This window comes from Colossoma macropomum, unplaced genomic scaffold, assembly GCF_904425465.1.
Source record: "Colossoma macropomum unplaced genomic scaffold, Colossoma_macropomum, whole genome shotgun sequence".
Classification (NCBI taxonomy): Eukaryota; Metazoa; Chordata; class Actinopteri; order Characiformes; family Serrasalmidae; genus Colossoma; species Colossoma macropomum.
This window is the reverse complement of record NW_023494792.1, coordinates 51,741,356-51,761,888: the sequence shown is the minus strand read 5'-3', so window position 1 is coordinate 51,761,888 and position 20,533 is coordinate 51,741,356. Positions and strand designations below refer to the sequence as shown.

Here is a 20,533-nt window from a genome sequence, read left to right as displayed (position 1 = left end):
GGAAGATAACTATAAATAATACTAGGTTTCCTCAAGGAAGGGTTTGGAAATGGTTAAATGAACGTTGATGCATTAAAATCAGTTCTTGTATTAAAATATTCTAAAATTGGAAGTGTTAAAAAAGTACATTTTGCCTGTTAATTATCAGTGGCAAATTTTACTTTTTTACTCTTTCAATTATTAGTTTCATATTTTTAAACTATTGCACCTTGTTTCTTTTTTCTTTTAATATTCCTTTTTGCTTTTATATATGTAAAGCACATTGAATTTGCCTTTATGTATGAAATGTGCTATATAAATAAACTTACCATGTCTCTTGTAAATGTAAAGTTAAAAAAAAATGCCCTTTAATGTCTTTTTTACCTTTTACCTCTCTGTTTCTGTCTTCAGACTGTTCAGTTTGTTCAAGGCATCTTTGTGGAGAAGTATGACCCTACAATAGAAGACTCGTACAGAAAGGCAAGTACACCTTCTTCCTAGTTATCTTGTGTTAAGTTGAATGGTGGTGTAAATGCACGGTGAGCCATTCAAAAACAGAAGATAATGGCCTGCAACCAGGGCCGTATGCTAAACTCTCCCACAATATACACACACACAGCTGTAGCTACTCCTAACACTCAGCAAAAAAGGGTAATCTGTAGTACTAAGGAAAGGTTCTTTGATTAGTAACTTCTAAGGCAGGGGTTCCCAAACTTGTTCACGTCAGGCTCGCATGTAGAGGTTGTATTTGTCTCGAAACCCACCAAATCCGTTGAGTGGTGAAATAAGACAAACTTGTCAAAAAAGTGTCCTTAAAGTGTCATTCCATTTTACTCAGTATTCTGTTCTTTGCGTCAATAAATGCAAAAGCATACAATGAGAAAGGATTGAAATATGCAGAGGCCTACATTCTAACATACTTCACGAGACTGTGGAATAAAAAAAATAAAGTAGTGATCACTTGTTTGTTATGTATTTAGATGTAATAGACTCAGCCATTACCTTCAGTATGTACATATTAATAATATTTAGTTGGACTTAGATATGTTCTAATCCATGTTGCCAGCTAGATGAGTCACCAGTTTGGTACTCTGATCATCACTGATTAATTAGGCCAAAGCAAACTTGTTTTATACCAGAGTGGAGTAGATTTTGTGTACTTTGTACATTTTAGAGGCATGTAGCTCATGGCAAGCAGCAACAGATATTCTTGAAGCTTTCTTGAAGCATTTTGAACACGCTTGACCGTGCTTGCTGCTCATGGCCCATATCAAAAGGCACACCACACTTTTTGGTGCTATATAGAACTGCTTTTAAAAGGTTCTTTAAAGAAGATATCCATTATCCATCATGGATAAAAGCTATTTATCCATGCAAAGATTTTAGCATTCAGTTGGTCCTGTCAGTTGTCATGGTTCTATATATAACCCTTGACTTTTTTAAGAGTGTAGACTGACTTCCCTTCTTCTCTTTACTATGACTCTGCATGTCACAAGTCTGCCGGCCTCTGTGTCATCAAGCATTGTGCCTGTAACGTGTCAGAGAGCAAATGTGTGTGTATGCCGAGTTGCAGTTGGACTGACTGCACCCTCAGCTAATAGTGATTTACCTGAGTGGGTGGGTAATGAGACAGGTCAGTAATGGAAGGAAGGACCATGGGCATGCATAAATCTGCTGCCTGACGTGTTTGCTGCCATTCATGTTTATTAATGGCCACGACACATGGCCCTGAGACAACAACTACAACTAAAAATGAAGCTCCTGTCAAACTGTAACAGGAAGTCCCATGTGGGTCACCACCCCTCTTCCTCTTTGCGCTTCACAGTGACGCCCCAGGGGCACTTCCTGTGGGCGAGGTTTACCGGTGTTGACAGAGAGTGCCTTACAGCACTGGACGCAAGCCAGTGTTGTGTTGTCACTCATCCAAAAAAAAGAGAATGTGGAAAGCCCCCACTCGAAAGCCAGGATTTCTTTCAGAATGATTATAAAAGATTGTTCTAGATCAGTGTCCTCGCTAAAATTCAGAGAAAGGCCTATCCTAAAGAAAGGCCAGAGAGAACTAAGTCATGGGCCAGTGGTTTTCCTTAAAAGCTGGATAGACAGGATTAATCTTTGATATTTCACTTCATGTATTATGTTTATTTGTCTTATACAGATTTCTTCACCTTTAGGCTATGTAGCTAGCTGTCCTCTAAGCCACAACTGAAATGGTTCCAACTAGCAGTGAACTTATACATAATATGGCCAAAAAGTATGTGAATACCTATATGTGAGCCTGTTGGACAAAACTATGGTCATTAATATGGAGTTAGGCCCATCTTTGCGACTAACAGCTTTCAATCCTTTATGAAGGCTTTCCACAAGATTTTATTATATGGCAATTTGTGCCCATTTAGTGAAAAGAGCATTTGTGGGGTCATGCAGTGATGTCGGACAAGAACGCATGGCTCGAAAATAGCCGTTCCAGTTCATTTCAAAGATGTTTGTTGAGATTGAGGTCAGGGCTCACTAAGTTCCACCACACCACACTCGTCAAACCTTGTCTTTATGGACCTCGCTTTGTTCACAGGGGTGCAGTCATGTTGGGACAGGAAAGGGCCTACTCTAAACTGTGCCCCTAAGTTGGAAGCATATAATTGTCTACGATGTTTGTGTGTCATAGCAATAACATTACCCTCTCTGGACTTAAGGGGCCCAAACCTTGAAAAACAGCCCCAGACCATTATCCCATTATACTTCCTCAACCAAACTTACTGTTGGCACCCTGTAGGTAGCATTCTCCTGGGATCCAACAAACTCAGATTCGTCCATCAGACTGCCAGATAGCAATGCGTGAATCATCAATCCAGTGAAAATGTTTCCACTGCTCCAGAGTCCAGTGGTGCTGTGCTTTTCACCACTCTAGCTGATGTTTGGATTTGCACAGTGATGGTAGGCCTGTGTGAACTCAGTGGCCCTGCTGTGAGTTTGCGTGGTCTACTGCTTTGTGGCTGGGCTGTTGTTGCTTTAAGACTCTTCCATTTCACAGTAATAGCACTTACAGTTGATGAAGGCAGATCTAGCAGGCAGAGGTTTCATGAAGTGACTATGACAGTGCTATGTTTAAAGTCACTTAACTCTTCAGTATGACTCTTTTTACTGTCACTGGTTGTCTAGAGAGCATGGTCATGTGCTTGTTTTTACACACCTTTTAGCAGTGGGTATGGCTAAAACACGTGAACTCAATAATCAGGAGGGGTGTCCACATACTTTTGATTATAACGTATCTCTGAGATAAAATATATACATTTTATTACTAGAACATTTAAGGCCTTCTTACTTTTTGCATTTGGAGACGTAGGATTCTAATCCTAAATGGCTCATTCAGTCGTCTCTCTCAGGCATCTGGATCATCCTGTTCAGGGTCCAACTTGCACAGTATGGGTCAAATTGAACGCAGTGCTGTGAGACAGCTAGTAGCCCCCTGCAGGCTTTTTTTAAATTAGCATTTAGCATAGCCTGCCCGTTTATGTGTCAATTCCAAGCCAGCAGGGAGTTAGCTAGCAGTTCTGGGACACCCCATGGGCAGCATCATTAGTGGCCAACCATGGAGAAAAGAATGCATCGGAAGGTATTAGTGTTCATATCAAATTTTGGTGATTGATTTATTCATTCGTTTTCCTCTCTCTTTGTTTTTTGCAGCAAGTGGAGGTGGATGGCCAGCAGTGTATGCTGGAAATCCTGGACACTGCAGGGACGGTAAGGGTCTTAAGACTGAATTTTAAATTCTGTTACTTTAATGGATGTTGAATCTAGGTTTGTCCATTATATTAGTCATCAAGTGATCTACTGATTACCAGCCTTTAAAACTCCAGCCTTCAGAAACTCCAGAATAACTTTATGCACGGTGCTGAAAATTGTCCAGCACCTCCTTCAAAGTGTTCCATTTGCCTCTGTTAAATAACCTATTTTTATTTTAACCTTCTCTAGCCCATCATTGTATAAAACTCATTATCACACTCATTGTGTTGCATTAAAATAAAGACGTTTAATGTCTGCCTGTACCACAATTAGAGAAGTAAAAATAACCCCCACTCCATCTCTGTCTTCTCAATTGGTTTAATTACTCATCTGTTTCAATTCAACCAAACAGGATGCCAGTGTCTGACCCAGCTTTTCAAAAAAAAAGTTGTGGCATATGTGGCAAAATAATGTTTGACTATTGCTTGTCTGCTGTTGTTAGCAGTAGCTCCTACTGTGAGAACGATACAAACTTCGGCAAAGAGTCAAATGTTAAACGGACTGATTTGCGTTATGTTGTATATTAATAGGTTCTGTTTAACATTATTATTTAACGTATACATTATAATCATGCAAACTGCTAACAGATCATCAGTTCATCGAGGAGATAAATTGTGATAATTTAAAAAATTGAGTTTAACTGTGTAATCGTGACAGTCATAATTGAATCATATTTGCTGTGTTAACGACCTAAACTAAACTTATGTTACACCCTTATATAATTCTTACTTACCTCAGATTGTTGTTATAATTCAATACCAGGTTTGAATTTCTGTATATCCATTATAATGCTCCATTTGACAAAGAGCATTAACGCTTTCAGAGATTAAGTTCAGTTGAGTTTCTCAAGCCACTGAATCCATGCTTGGAAATGTGATCCAGGCCCTCCAAGGATGTACAAATGTATTTTAGTTGCAAACACAACAGAAGAGCCTTCGTTTTCGCACTCAGGTGCAAAAGGGCTTAGAGTGAGCCTCTCCCCTGAGGAAAGCAAGGCATGTTTGCAGTTTCCTATTCCCCTGTTTTATAGCCCCAGAGCCCTGGTGACAGATGGTGAATGCTGTCCTTGGGCTTTCTGCTCCAGAGTGGCACCACAGTCAGACACTGAAGAGCCAAGATGGCTGACAAAGCCTCAGCAGGCTTACTCATGGTTTAGCCCCTTTCAACATGTATGTCCAACTGAAAACAAATCTCACTTCATCCCTCACATTTGTCTTTTACACATTCATAGAGATGGCCGCTATCTGATACCCTGTGTTGGTATCCAACCAGTGTTGGTTTGGCTGATACCAGCAGAAAATGATGATCGGAGGGGGAAAAAGTCAGATTCTGTAGCAAATCTAGTTGGAAATGTCACAGAATTGCTTGTAGTACAGCATAACAAGGCTGGATCTGGTGGGGAAGCCATTTCCCTGGTCAAAAATTGTGGGGGAAAAAAATAATCTTCCTTGAAAAACTGCCCTTCATCCCATCCATCCCATATATTTGGTCTATATGACATGACTTATGATGCCGGTTTTCTAGAGGTGCACCGATTATTAATTTTTGTGGCAGATTCTGATTTCTCTACTGCCAAACTAGCCAAAAGATTTTTTTTTCCTTTTTTTAAATACTTAAATCTCACATTGTGTGGTCTAAGTTAACACCTGAAACAGAAGTGTTAGTACTTTTTATTAGTCAAAGTTGCATTGTAGCATTATTTATTTATTTATTTATTTATTTTTGGGACCAAACTGGCATTTTAAATTCTTAAATTAAAATCAATTGTCTGTTTTAAATAAAATAAATCAAACACAGCGCTTCTTCGAAGGTAAGAGGAAACTGGCTATTTAGCGCAATGAGTCATGGTTAAGTGGCCACAGCAATCAAATACAGCATGATTGCAATTATTTACATCATAAAACTGCAAAACAGATCAGCCAAAATCAAAACAATACGTTGGCCAATTGCTTGTTTTGGAGAAAAAAAATCTGAGAATTCCATTCATGCATCCCTGTTATTTTGTAGGTTTAAATTCCACACAAAGTAGAAATGTATGCTTTGCATGTTTTACGAGTTCTTCATGACAAACCAACATGGGGCAGATGTAGAACTTTGTTCCATATAAACAAATGGACAGCCTTGTCACAGTGTAAGATGATATCAGTATCACCTAATACTCAACATACTGTAGTTTCATTATTGGTATCGGAAAAGAAAATCCTTTCTAAACACCTAAGCCTGTATATAAGGGGTCTGCTGGTGATTTCTTTAAAAAGAATGAATGAATGTGATGATAGGGGAGAACAAGGAAGTTTCTAGGTTTTTTAAAGATGTATCTAGTGCAAAAGTCAGCTCGACCCAGTTGTGAGCACATATGACAGTTGTATCCTTCCTGCAGTATTTCAGACTGGAGGCCACACAGCCCTTTGATGTTTGTGTGTGTCAGCAGCGCGCACACACACACACACACACACACACACACACACACACACACACACACACACACACACATGTGCATCTGTGTTTGTATTTATTTTTTTTCCTGCTCAACAAATCACAAGGCCCTCACAGGTGGACTCCCCATCCTGTGGACAGAAGAGTAATTATTTCTCCTTTGTGGCCTCTTCATACCCTTACAAATGTGTTGCCCTTGGCAACCGCCTCACACTCAACCTGAATGGCATGGGCCATTGGATCAGTAGCCCAGTGTGCAAGGAGAAGCAACCCTTAGACCTAATGAGGACACCTTCTGCTCGTTAACTCATCATTCATTAATGTTATCTTAACAAGTGGCACCAATCAGTTCAGACACGTACTTGTGTGAAGCAACTCTTTGAAACGGTTTCAATGAAGCTTGCAAATGTGTAGTACTAGAGCATCTTGTATATTTTGAAAATAACTGATAATCAGTAACCGAGGGGCGTTTGCCTAGGATCCAATACTGTAAGGGACCGATACTGTAAAGGAATGATTTGTTAAAAAAAATCAGTGACACATTTTGCCAGATGTAGTTGATCAGCCAAGACATGTTTGATATCCACATTTGATTTCTTTAGTTTAGTACTGGATCTACAAGGCTAACGTTGCTAATAAACACTAAAATAGTCACCTAAAGCTTTTCAATAAACACATTCTCATCCAGGTCTTCATTAAGGTTGCACAGATGTGATAATGTGGCTTAGGGTACAGTATGAATTATTGTGAACTATAAAAATGAACAGAACTTTACCATGTAGCCAGATGCTGTGAGCAGCCGCTTTAGACAACAGGCATTGTGCCGAAATTTGACTACACATTGTGTGCATAAGTCACACAGGCATACAGAGTGTAGTGTAGCATTTTGTTACACTGTAAAGTTTTTTGTTTTTTTTTTATTTGTATAGTTCACAGTAAGTCATACTGTCCTTAAACCACACGTGAAGTCTGCACAACCTTAATGAAGACCTGGATGCAGTTTTAGTGGGTTGAGAGAAGTTTTGGGGATGTATTTACAGGAAAGATTTGGGTGACTGCTGACTTTTAGTGTTTATTAACGAGATAAGTAGGTCCGGCGCTAACAAAAGAAGCAAAATTTGGGCACTAAACATGTCTTGGCTAATTGACTATATCTGGGGTAAAATTGTGTAAAATAGATATTTCAGCGAACCATGCTTTTAATCATTAGTGCCCAGAAAATGCACTTCATTCTTCACTCTAATAACTACATAAATTACCTAATAGTTGGAATAGTTGAATAATTCACAGTAGTTACGGAAAAATAAGATTAATAACTGAATATTAAAACTGCAGTTTAAGGAGTTAACACATTGCCATTATGTCTGTTTTTTGTGTAAAAAATTGTAGCAAAAAAGTTTTCCAACACAACATACAGTAATTCAAATTTCTATCCAAATCTGTGTTTGGAAATTGTGCATAGTGGTTATGCAACATTGCTCTCACTTTCTGTAAATGGTTTTATTCACTGATCTTGTGCTGGGAAATTACCAGAATTCTCAAAGTGTTTGTTTCACTTCTTTACAGGAACAATTCACAGCCATGAGGGACCTGTACATGAAGAACGGCCAGGGCTTCGCACTAGTATACTCCATAACGGCACAGTCCACATTCAACGACCTGCAGGACTTGAGAGAACAGATCCTGCGAGTTAAAGACACTGACGATGTGAGTCGATCCTCCCTCCCCGTTTGTCCATTCATCATTCATAAAGCCCTTTTCTCTATCAGTGGCCTCTGTCATGTTCTCTGCTCCCTGTGTGAGTGTGTTGCTTTGTTGTCAGCTTTGATCTCCCAGCGTTGTTTTTATAGATTCAGTATTTGTCTCTCTTCTCCAAGCCTTCCCCCACCTCTACTTCCACCCACGCTGTGTTGATGATCTTGAGGGTTCACTTCTTTAACTTGTTTTTGTGTCTATATTTATCCATGCTTTTTGTCCTGTTCTTTTGTACATATAATTAGCGTAGGTGGTATTTGGGTTGCAGCCTTATTGAGTTTCATTCATGGTGGGTTAAAGTCCAACTTTGTTGTATGTATACAAAGAACATGGAGGAAATGAATCCCAGTGAAAGAGGGATGTGTGTGTGTGTGTGTGGCGTTGTTCAGAATGTTTCCGAGAAGGAAGATAATGTCACAGCCCCTCTGACCTGCACTATTTCAGTTGTCTTCCTCATTGCAGATGGATTAGGAAAGCTCTTTGCACGGCCAGCCATGAGACCGCCTTACAGTTTTACTTCCCTGTGGAGCTGAACTCCACTGACTGTATAAGCTTTTAGTTTGAGCTGAAGTTTGGTGCTATTCGTAGTCTAAGTACATGCGTTTCCTCTCGGTTTCAGACTTCCTCTCCCATTTCAGCTCAGAGCTTTATTCTGATTCAGTGGGTTTTTTCTGCTTATTTTCCTCATTAGCTTCTCAGGCTTCCCAGCAGCTGTTAGAAATGACTTGCAAATGTGACTATGAAAACCTCACACATCAAAATCCCTACATGAGGCATAAATACAATACATGTAGTAGTTTGTTTCTTTGTTGCCATGCCAACATAGTTGCTTGGAATTTTCCTAGCAGATTGGTGGGCTCAGCACAAACAATACAAGAATACACTAGTAACCAAGAAGACCTACAGTACCGTGCAAAAGTCAGAGGCCACCCTAATTTTTTAATTGCTAGTCAAAAGAGCAAATAAGTACAAGTTATTCATTTTCAGGAGATATTTCTAAAGATATTAGAGCTAAGATAGTCCACTTGAACAGGAAGGGGAAAATGAAAGGAATATAAGTGGGGGGGGAGGAGTTTCCAAACCAGAGTTCAAAAACTTTTTTAAAGACATAGAGAAAGTGGGACTCCTAACAACTGTGCAAGACCTTTTCCGCTCCAAGGCTTTCAACCTTTTCCACTCCAAGGCTCACCTGTGTATAACTGCAAAGCATAGCAGTTTTAAAATAAAAACCTTTATTTTTCTTTTCTTAAATGCTGACACTAAAAACCCTTGAAAATTAGGGTCTCAAAAAGATTGAATCGGCCATTCTGGTTGTCAGTAGGTTTGCAAAATTTGAAGATATGTTCAAAAACATAAAACGTTAAAAAACACATGGTTGTAGTAATGTTAAAAAGGGGGCAAAAGAAAAAAAAAAAGAAATGTATGACGTAGATGTGGACTGTGATTCAGAGCTGTAGTCGATCGTGTTTTCACTGAAAATACTCCACTGGCTTTCCCAAAAGAGTAATTCTTTGATATTGGGATGTCTCTCTCTAGTTTTGAGGGTTTTTGTGATTCATTTAAAATAAACCACACTCCATTCACCAGGCTTTTGGATTAGTGTTGTCACAATCAATAATAATGATAAATCTTAGTTCTTATATTACTTCTTTGTCATTGGTTTATCAGTTTGACAAACCAGTTCCTCTGTCTGCTGCAGACACGAATATGGGTGGAGTATTCACACATCAAAATGGAGTGAACTAAAGAAAAAGGTGTAATAAGTCCACACTAAACAAAGCACCCTCAGAAACCTCTCCATCTCTGGCTAGCTGTCTGCATCACGCACCCGAGGCTGCATTGTCTCAGGCTCATGACGTTTAATTATTCCACTGTTGTGATGTTTTTGTTGTACATCTCTATTAATATTTATATTATGAAACATTTAATTCTTATGTTTTTAATGATTAAGTTGATCTTTTTTCCACATATGTTTTATGACTTACAGTGATGTTACCGGCCCAAATTACTGCCTCCCACTGAGTACAGGCCCACTGACCACTAGAGGGTGATTCAGGGCCCACTAGTGGTCTGCGGCCCATAGATTGAGAAACGCTGTGCCAGACCACCAAAACTGTCACCATCAGATAAACAGCACTTAAAGCTTTCATCTTTGAGAGAGAGCAGAAATCAAGCTCCACTCTTACTTGACATCTGAAAACATCCACAGGTGTTTCTGTCCATCCTTCTACTGTGAGAAGACAACTCAGCACTATGAGTCTGAAAAGATGTGCAGCTGTCAAGAAGCTCTTACACTGAGAAAAGATAATGGATGAAAAAATAAGAATATATGCATATTCAAACAAAAAAACTACTTAGTAGTTATGATGGGTAATTACAATGAAGGGTCTCTGACTTTAACAGTATTGAATAATAGAAAACCAGTGGAACGTTACAACATACAGGAGAAGTTGAAGAGCACTCAGCATTTAATAGAAAAAAAATTGATGCGTATGTAAAAAATGAAGCAGCAGAAGGGAAGAATTTCCTCGATCACTGTTTAGAATACAGCCAACAAGCTGTCAGAATAGATTCTTTCAGATTTATATCCGTTCAAGGGCTTATTCTTGTGTTTTTCAAAAACATCTTGACCTTGAAAAATCTTCAGCAGCCTTAAAGCCCTTTTGTACTCTTAAGAGTGGATTCTAGGGAGCTATGCTCAGTGTCAGTGTAGATCATAGATGAGATCTGTGGCTTTCTCTGCAGCTTGGCACACTTTCACCCTCACGCTCTCAGTCTGCATCAATGTCAGTCACTGCCTTATTTCCATACTCAAAGAATTAGCAGTTGTCAATCAGTGAAGGCTTAGTACTAAAGGTATGTACACAAGTGTGATTATGGAACCTCTGCATTCATATATGCAGCCACAAAGTACATGAGAAATAAAAACTTCTGTGCTGCAAATTGGGAAGTGATTAAAGGGAAAGTGAAGCTGTGATGAATTTTCCACGTTAATAACTTCCCTTTAAAGGGGAATTCCACAGATTTTTCATGATGTCTGCATGAAGTGGTTCATAGTAGAGTAACTTACTGAAAACTGAAATCTTCTGAGATTTTATGTGTAATACTGATAATGGTGTGTGTGTGTGTGTATATATATGTGTGTGTATATATATATATATATATATATATATATATATATATATATATATATATATATATATATATATATATATATATATATATAAATAATGTGTGTATGTATAAAAAATTTCCCCTCAGGCACTATTTTGCCTTACAACACCCTGCATGTACCTCTCTCTGATTAATTAAAACAAAAAAAAAGAAAAAAAACAACAAATTAGGCCAAAACCTCATAACTATTGCAAAATAATGTCCCATGAATCAGGCAGTGTTTTCATAAGCATTTCATGTAATAACTTTCTGTGAGGGAGCGTTTAGATGCATTAAACACTTAAGATGTCTAGTTCCTATCAACACCACTGTGAACAATGCTGAACATTTCACATCAAACCACTCTGAATGACTTTGTTTACATCTTAAGCTTTTAATTATGCTGATATGAAAAATTCACCTTTACTCTCTAATACTTAGTAGTTACTGAGTAATTCATAGTAATTTCCTCTATGATGAGCCTTAAAGCAGGACTTCTTCAATCTAATCTTTGTGCTGCGTCCATTGTACGGTCAGTCATCATGGACAGTACTTTTGACCGTTTTCTTGGTCTTTAGTTAAAGAAAAAATGTATCACCTGTCCTTTGGTATCTGTAATGTGTGTGTTTTGAATGACAAGGTTTTTGATCTTTTCTGTCACGCAGAAAAAGTTGACTGTATGCTACAGATTTGAGAGAGAGAGATTAGGTTAAAAACATTATTTTGTTAGATAGAATAATAATGAGCTCAGAATTTAAGAAGTTAACCACCCTATGTTCCTTGCTGTCCTTCAGGTGCCGATGATCTTGGTTGGGAATAAATGTGATCTGGAGGATGAGAGGGTGGTAGGAAAGGAGCAGGGACAGAACCTGGCCCGCCAGTGGAACAACTGCGCCTTCCTGGAGTCCTCCGCAAAGTCCAAGATTAACGTAAATGAGGTGAGCCTAATGCATTTCTTTGAGTGCATTATATCTCTATGGATATTAGCATAACTCTGTACACTTCTGTATTGTACTGTTTCATATCACAGATTGATACATCGCCTTGTAACTGTTGCTCTAGGTGCGGTCTGAATGTACGCTTAGTGCAGCACTGCCACTGCTGTTCTCTGTTTTGTCTCATTGAGGTTATGCCTCCTGTTGCGAGCTCTGTTGCACTTTTCATTTGTAGAGTGCAAAGACAAAGTACCTCTATCTTCATCAGCCACACCTATTTAAAGTGAGGTAGTTGCATTGTAATCTGATCTCGTGACACCCTATCCCTCTGACTCATGATCAGAAGCCATCTCCTGCTTTGTTACTTTATCCAAAGTGTGATTACTTTGTATTCAAATTGCAGTAGAGTACCAAAAGACTTGTAGGTTAAACAAGGCCTACAGGTTTCACTGATGACAGAATGCACTGGATAAAGTGCAGAAAATACTTTCTTTGGTGTGTTAAATTAGTTGGTTCTTGACATACAGACATATATAAGGAAACATTATCTTTAAGTTTAAAATAGTCTTGTACACCTGCATGCTAGAAGTGTCTGTGCTAAAGGGTGCACTATTGGAGTACCCTTCACTCATACAATGAATATTTGCTTTCCTCCATTAGGTTTGTTACAGTGTATTATCGGACGGTTACCTCACTGTTGACTTTTCCAAAACACAGATGAAAATGCATCTCTGTCTATTCATGTCTATGAATTACAGTTCCTTAAACCATCAGATTATTTTAGACACTCCCCTCTCCATCTCTATTCAATCTGAAACACTCTAGAGTATTGCTCTTCAGGAGGACTTCCATATCTTATTGCTAGTTAAGGTAATGATATCACACACCAATGTGTTCATTGCTAGTTAGTAATATCACACACCAGTGTGTTCATATTTTATAATTTTTCCTTTAATTTTAGCCTCCTTCTTGTGGGTAATTATTTTAATTGTTATTTATTTGTTTTATTCATTCATGTAATTATTTTAATTTTTTATTAAACCTTTAATTACTTATTAAAATGGTTGCTAGATATCAAGAAACTGTGGTAACTGCGTGTTAACAAGTAGCTGACTGGATGTCAGCCCATTACGCCAAACATATATACTTTTTTTTAATACATATTTTTTAATTTATTAATTTATTTTTACCAGTTGTGTTTTTTTCCTCTTGCCCCTGAAATTGAACTCAGTAATGCATAACTACTGTTTTGGTGCATTTGATGGCACATTTGAATTTGAACCTCAAAATCAAAGAAAATTGAATATCCTGATGGATATGTACCAAGAAAATGTCTTCAAGTATCATGATAAATATTTTTTACATCATCTATGTCTGCTTTGGTGAGACGCTGCATAGCTTCAGTCTTCTGCCCAAAGTGCTGCGGACAGAAAACGTGGTTATTGTCAGCCAGTGCCATCGCTCGATGTGGCCTTGGTCACATAGTCCCACGTCAGGCAGTCAGCTGCCATGCACAGACACAGAGGAAGCTCTGTGTGTGAGGGCTTTGGCTCAGCCACTGCTGAGTCTGAGGCACAGAGCTGTCTTGTGTTCAGTCAGCAAGAAGCTCTGCTTCAGTCTGAGCAGTCAGACTGCATTGGCAGCCTTCATTTTCAGTGGTAGATGCTATCAAGTCCCAGCGCTGGCCTGGAGTCAGTCGCACTCTTCATAGTGTCTTATTACCGGGAAGAAGGAAATGATCTCAGTTCATCAGCCTTTGAGTGAAGTCTGGCATCTCTGCAACAGAGTTAATTTATCCCTGTCAAAATAGCATCCCTGTGTCATCATTAAAACCCCAGCGTCTGCCTCTCACTTTCCCTAATCGAAATCCACACACCCATTCAATAAAGCTACAGTGGGCAGCATGCAGCTCAATCAGTTAAGAGAGGCTTTAGCTTAGTGAGGTCTTCTGAGTGCCTTGCTGTCTTAAGAATGCATCACTGTCAGTCACAATCTGCTGCTTAAAGACTTTCAGACGTTTTGCCTGTTTTTTATAGGAGAAAAGTTCTTACTGTTGTTCTAATAAGGATTTTGCATCAAACTGGCAAAGGGATGTCCAGTTCCTGGTCCAAGAGGGCTACTGTTGAGCACAGTTTGGCAATTTCTCTGCAAAAACATGCAAACTAAACCTTGGTAACTAACTGCGGAGTTAAATCAGGTGAGTTTGAGCAGGGAAAACGCTAAGCTGTGCTGGACACAGGCCATCCAGGAATAGAATTGGACCTTCTGTCTGTCCACAGTCAAATGAAAACAGTTCTTAGTGCTTCCCCCTGGTGGTGTGTTCTCATTATGTGAAGTGATCTCTTGAGCTTTCAGAAATATGCACAGTACAAGGTAAATTGTAGAGCTTTTAGCAGAGCAGGCAGGTCAGATTATTGAGATATTAGTTTGTGTTAACAATGTAATGGCATGTTCAGGCCATGTCAGTAAATAGAATACAAATGTTGTTTCAAGAGTAATGAAGCTTGATAGAGACATTGCATGGAAAAAAACAGTCATGTTAAAGAACAATATTTGCACTATAGCTTTATATGGCCAGTGATTGGTTTAATCCAGTAATTTTCTGTTCATGCTGCTTGCCTGTGATTGGCTCCATTAACTGTGTTTACATGAACACAATAGCATGGCTAAGCTCTTAGAAGAAACTGGGGCAAATCAAGACGTTTACATGAGTCGTTTAAAAGACCGAAGCCATTTATAGATCTGTTTACATGCATTCCTGCATGGTCTGACTTCACCCCTTCATGATGCACCTAGTTTATCCATATATGAGTTTCTTGCCGCATAACATGATCAGCCTCCCCCCCCCCATCCATTTAAATATCAAGTGGTGTTTATTTCTGACAAAATCTTGATGGATGTCTCTACCTCTCCCCAAGTGCAAGCCCTTTTGCCTGTTGGTGGTCAAGTTTGTTTTGGTGTCAAATTTTCATCACACATGTGGTACCGGAACCAGTTTAAGGGGAGCCTGGCCACCTCCTATTCCTTTCATCGTACCAAAAACATGACTGTGCTAGATGCCCCAAAAAGTGAGTCCCTCGATGAGTGGGGCGTAAATGAAGCTAAATGTCTAAAAATGAAAACTTTTCTATTTATTAATTTATTTATGAAAGTAGAAACATGTATTACATTAAAAACTCAATGAAAACCTACCAATATCTTGCCCTTTTTCTACAACAAGCAGGTTTTGGGCTGTAGGATGCCAATATTACTGCTACTGGGCGCTGATTGGCTGATCAGCTCATTGGTTAATGAAACAGTTTGCACTCAGTGATGTCATGAATGTACATAAAGCACTGTTACAAAGTCTGGTAACACTTTACTGAAGGGCAGCATTAGGAGCTCAAATATGTAACAGCAGAATTTTTGCTGTTGTTGACAAAACAAGTGTATTTAACCATTTACAAATTACAGGTTTGCACAAAAGCCCAATAGACACCCATTTATTTTGGACTCTTTCTAGTAGATACAAGTCCAGATCAATCTCCAGCAGTCTGGTCAATTTTTGCTTTCAGTTGAGCTAAGCTTAGATGGACCAAGATCGTAGTCAGACTATGACAGGATGCACAACTCTGGTCCAGCACAGTTTTGTAGCTTCCCTGCTTAAACACCTTCACTAAACCTGGCAATAACAGAGGAGTCTAATCAGCAGGTAAAACCCGAACTGTCCTGGATGACAGACCTCCAGGACTGGGCTATGACAATTGATCTGTGTACATATCTTAGTTAACTTAGCAGTCTTTGTTAGACTAACATCTACCAATAGGAATGCCTGTAAATGTAGTTACTGATACAGTGAGAGCCTAATCTCTAACCTGGGACAGCTTCTGTCCTCAAAGAAGCATAGCAATGCCAGAGACCCTGACCAGGGCTGGCAGCAAACGAAATTTCATAATTTGAAGAGCTTTTTAGTGAATCGCAGCCCATCCAGACTATTTAGTGTGGGAAAGATTAGCAGCTTTTACGAATTCATTAATAATTGTGGTTGAGCATCGTTAATGCCTTACTGAAGTGGCTGTGTACCCAGTCAGCTCCACAGGGACTGGAACAAATGTGATTTGAAGCAGGCGCACCACTGGCTGGATGATTTGTCTATACTGTGTGTGCGTGTGTGTGCGTGTGTGCATGTGCGTGTGCGTGTGTGTGTGTGCGTCTTGCCCCAAAGGCTCATCTCGCTGTCATCTACTGAAATAAGTCGTGCCATTCAGTCTGTCTGAGCACATTTCAGCTCACCACAATAGTAAACGTATCTGATTGGCGCTCATTTAGGAGACATTGCCTTCTGTTGGTGATCTGAAGCAGGTTTTGCAGTTTAATTTGTCATTGTTGTAACATAGGATTGAAGGATTTGAGGGGTTTGTTGTTTTGAGATTGGTGAAAAAGGGCAATATTTAAACTGAAGCTATGACAATGACATTAAGCTTATTTTGTAGGTGTTGTGTTGTATTCTGGCCTGTCCTCCAGTGTTCATGGTGATATGTCCTGTGCTCTTTGCCTTTTGTAGATCTTCTATGACCTGGTCCGGCAAATCAACAGGAAAACTCCAGTACCTGGGAAGGCGCGCAAAAAGTCCAACTGCCAGCTGCTCTAATATACAGCTGTTCTGTCGCTCTGAGCCAGGTGAGAACTGTAAGAGACATCATAAGAGTATGATATCAGTGTTATATTGAGTCCACATCATCTGATAAAATGTAATAGTAACATAAATCAAAGTTATTCGATGTTAAATATATGAATTCAAAGTTCACCATTAACATATGGTATGAAACATTTTATAACTTTGACTGTTTTTTAAGAATACAGTCCTTTTACATGTCCATATAGAGATCCTTTGCAATTGTCCCAAATATTGTTAAATAAAAGTTGAATTAACATCAGACCTTTCCCATGCATATATATATAAAATATATAAATTCAATATGGTATTCTTAGAATTAATGTTTTTATAATGTGCCCATGTCCTTGATTTTTCTACCTTGTTACACAACATATTCAGCAATAAAAATAATGTTCTGTCACATTAAATGCCCAGATGAAGAATAAGGGACATCATTTAAACCCTTTTAGGGAGCTGAGTGCTGAGAAACTGGCAAATTTTGTGTGTTTTCAGTGTTTTTGTTTTCTGCATCCTTAACAGGATGGCACACAAAATAGACAATTTTTTTTTGCAACATTCATAGAAAAAAAAAGCAATCAGATACTTACTGAGGTGGGAAAAATCTGTTTTTTTGTAATTGAAATTCTGGGGTATAAGAAATATATCAAATGTATATCTGAGAGATATATATATATATATATATATATATATATATATATATATATATATATATCTCAGATATACATTTGATATATGTGTGTGTATGTGATTCCATTGCTGGTGCAGGATCAGTTCTATCATTGTGTCAGTTACTAGAATAAAACCATGCATCAGGACATAACGAGTAGCTCTTATAAAGAACTCTCTTCTTTCTGTCTCTCTTTTTTCAGGTCTGATTAGCTGCTGTGTCTCTCAGCAGTGCCAGCATTCCGACGTTACTAAAACCTAACATCGAATGGACTTTCCTGTGTGGTGATGCCCCTTTAACAAAACCAACCAACCAAGCAAACCAACCAACCAACCAACAGATTTCAAAGCTACAGTATCATGTTAGTTTTTTGCACATAGATAACCATGATCACTTTCCAAGTGTCGCAAGAAAGAGATTTTTACTTATAAATATATAAATATATATTCTAACTGTATGCAACTGAAATAGAAAAAAAATAATTACATGGATAAATGAATAAAGAGCTAATAGAATTTTAAAAAAACCCAGCGCCTACACACAGTGTTATTGCTAACGGAGACAGCCACCGTTGGAAATGTAAGGAGCGAGTGTTGAACCTGACTGTGCACGTTGCCATGGCAATTACAATGATGCGATATTTATAAGCACCACTATTTTAGCCAGAGATGAGAGGAAGTCCAAAGAGCGCCTATATAGTCCATTTCATACAGCTAACTTCGCTCCTTGGTTTCTGTGCATTTCTCTTTGTTGTTCTTTTTTTGTCTTTTGTAACTTTTTTTGCTTTTATTTTCTTCTTGATTTTCCTTCTCTTGCATTTTCTCTTTTTTTAACGTTACTAGATTCTCTTTTTTTGCTCTGCTGAGGTGGTATATCGCAAGAACTATTGATATGAGTTTTATCTTTAGGAAAAACCTGTGGATACAGTAATGTACGTGTAAAAAGTAAAACAAAAAAAATATATAATGATTTCTGTCACTATCATGTTGTCCTTAGCCTCAAATGTTGCCTTCAAATATGTGTTCAGATCTTTTGTTTAGTTTTTTTTTTTTCTTTTTTCTTTGAGGAAAATCCAACTTAACAAAAATTACCAAAAAAAAGGAAAAAAGAAAATCCATCGCTCGTGCCAGGTTTCTTTATCTTGTTTACAGATATGTTTGTACAGTGGGCGGGGTTTCAAAAGGGGGCACTGTTGGAAGGGACTTGGCAAATTCATGCTTCACCAGTAAGACTCCTGGATGAGTGTGATGTCGTAATGTAGCCCCACACCTCACCTCTGTGACATCACCTCTCATTGGCTGAGCTTAAAGTAGACAGTCCAATCCCTCGTCACAGAATCCCCCTCTTATATTTTAAAGAATTGGGGTTTTTATTACAAAACAAATGGAACAAATGTCATCGGTCCAGTTACTGTAGATTTCCACTGTATGTAACTCCGCCCCCTTGCCTGCTAATGCATCTGGTAAACTGAGGATATGAAAACCATATTGGATCCATTCAGTAAAGAAAAAAATCTTGCCTGTTAGTGACTGTTTCACTTTTGTAATACTTGGTTTGACCTGTTTTCTGTCTGCGTTCCTGTGGGGTTAACTGTAGTGAATGTCGGGGGTGGGGACCTTGTGTGAATGAGCAGGGAGAAAAGGGAACAATAGGGGAGAAAATGATCATATTGTACCAAGTGCAATCATGTGATGCATTCATAAAGCATTCATAAGACGAGGATAAACTGCAGCCCAGTGTCTTTCCCAGCATCAACATCCATGTTCTGCATTTCAGATTGAATATAATGTACAGTTTATGTGCATAATGAATGCTTTATGCATGCGTTCTGGGGTTCCACTCAGTATAAAATTTGACAAACACAACAGCGATGGATACAGTGTCCTCTGCTGATCCTGTAGGCAAATGCCTTGTTGCGGTTTTGTTCATAAGAAAAAGAAAACATACAAACAGTAAAACAGAACATCTCATTGATGTTAACCTTGGCCTGAGAGAGGTAGAACCACAGTATTTGAAATGCAGCATCTGCTTAATAGTGGGGTGGGAGGGAAGGGAAGGGGAGGGGGGGATGGGTGGCCAAATGTAAACTTAAAAGCCTTAATTAAAGTGGTGCAATTTTGTATAACCGAGCATCTGTAGTTCAATAAATTGGATTGCCATGCAAGGGCTTGCAAGAAGCCAGTTTTGCCACTTGGATGTTTGTGTATTGTTTCAGAGTTCTTCTGTCAATAAAAATCAGTTTAACATTTTCTCTATACACTTGTTTTAAGATTATGGTTAAAGGGGAATTGCGCTGATTTCAAAAAATACTGCATCATTTAATCATTAAGCTGTAAACAAAGACATTCAAAGTGGTTTGATGTAAAATGCGCCATTCTAGAGAAACTTGCAGAGTCTGAAATTTTACAGTGGTGGTTATGGGAACCAGACATCTTAAGTGTTTAATGCCCCTTAAAGCTACTTCACAGAAAGCTATTACATGAACCACCTCACATTGAGATGCTTAGCATTCACGCCACAAATGTTATGCTTCCCCGACCACCTCTGAAAGTGGTTTGAGTGATTGGTTCACAATGTGTCTCAGAGTTGTACATCGCTCACATCTGTACCTGGCTCCATCCAGCTGTGATCGGATCTCCCAGGACGCATGTTAATGCCAGGTGTGAACAGGGCCTCGAGACACATTTAGGTTCACTGGTTATTTTGGATAGCAAATAAAATGTGTATATTTGCATTGTAGACATTAGGACTCCTGGTTCCTATCGAGTCCCTAAGTTTGTCTACAGTGAACCATTTTACAATAAAGGACACTGAATGAGTTTTGTTTACATCCTAATGAGTGAATTATGCAGAAATTATGAAAAATCAATGGAATTCCCCTTTAATGTATATAAGTGGAAATGTCTGATTAAGATCTAGACACAGTGGATGACGTCTCCATAGAAAGAGTCATTGAGTTGGACCATTTATTCATATAAGAGTCACCATATCTCCAGATCAACTAGGGATGAATATGTTGTATAATGATGATATGATGATAATGATGTATTTGACCCCTCAGAAAAAAAACAAAATATATATATATACACACACACATAAATTCTTGATATAGTATTATTGATCCATAGGGCAACAGATTTTGCATTCATTGTAGAGTTGCGTCGACTATAG

At 38.6% G+C, this 20,533-nt stretch overlaps 1 protein-coding gene across 2 annotated transcripts in view; it reads left to right on the top strand.

The window, feature by feature from the left end:
• Positions 1 to 19,617, top strand: part of rap1b (RAP1B, member of RAS oncogene family) — a 79,320-nt gene extending 59,703 nt beyond the window's left edge. For both annotated transcript variants that reach the window (XM_036577536.1, XM_036577537.1), the window contains exons 3-8: positions 391 to 459; positions 3,661 to 3,717; positions 7,762 to 7,902; positions 11,898 to 12,041; positions 16,582 to 16,697; positions 17,565 to 19,617. In XM_036577536.1, coding sequence (XP_036433429.1) covers positions 391 to 459; positions 3,661 to 3,717; positions 7,762 to 7,902; positions 11,898 to 12,041; positions 16,582 to 16,668 — 498 coding nt within the window. In that variant the 3' untranslated portion in view covers positions 16,669 to 16,697; positions 17,565 to 19,617. The remainder of the gene's footprint in view (positions 1 to 390; positions 460 to 3,660; positions 3,718 to 7,761; positions 7,903 to 11,897; positions 12,042 to 16,581; positions 16,698 to 17,564) is intronic.
• The last annotated feature ends 916 nt before the right edge of the window (positions 19,618 to 20,533 follow it).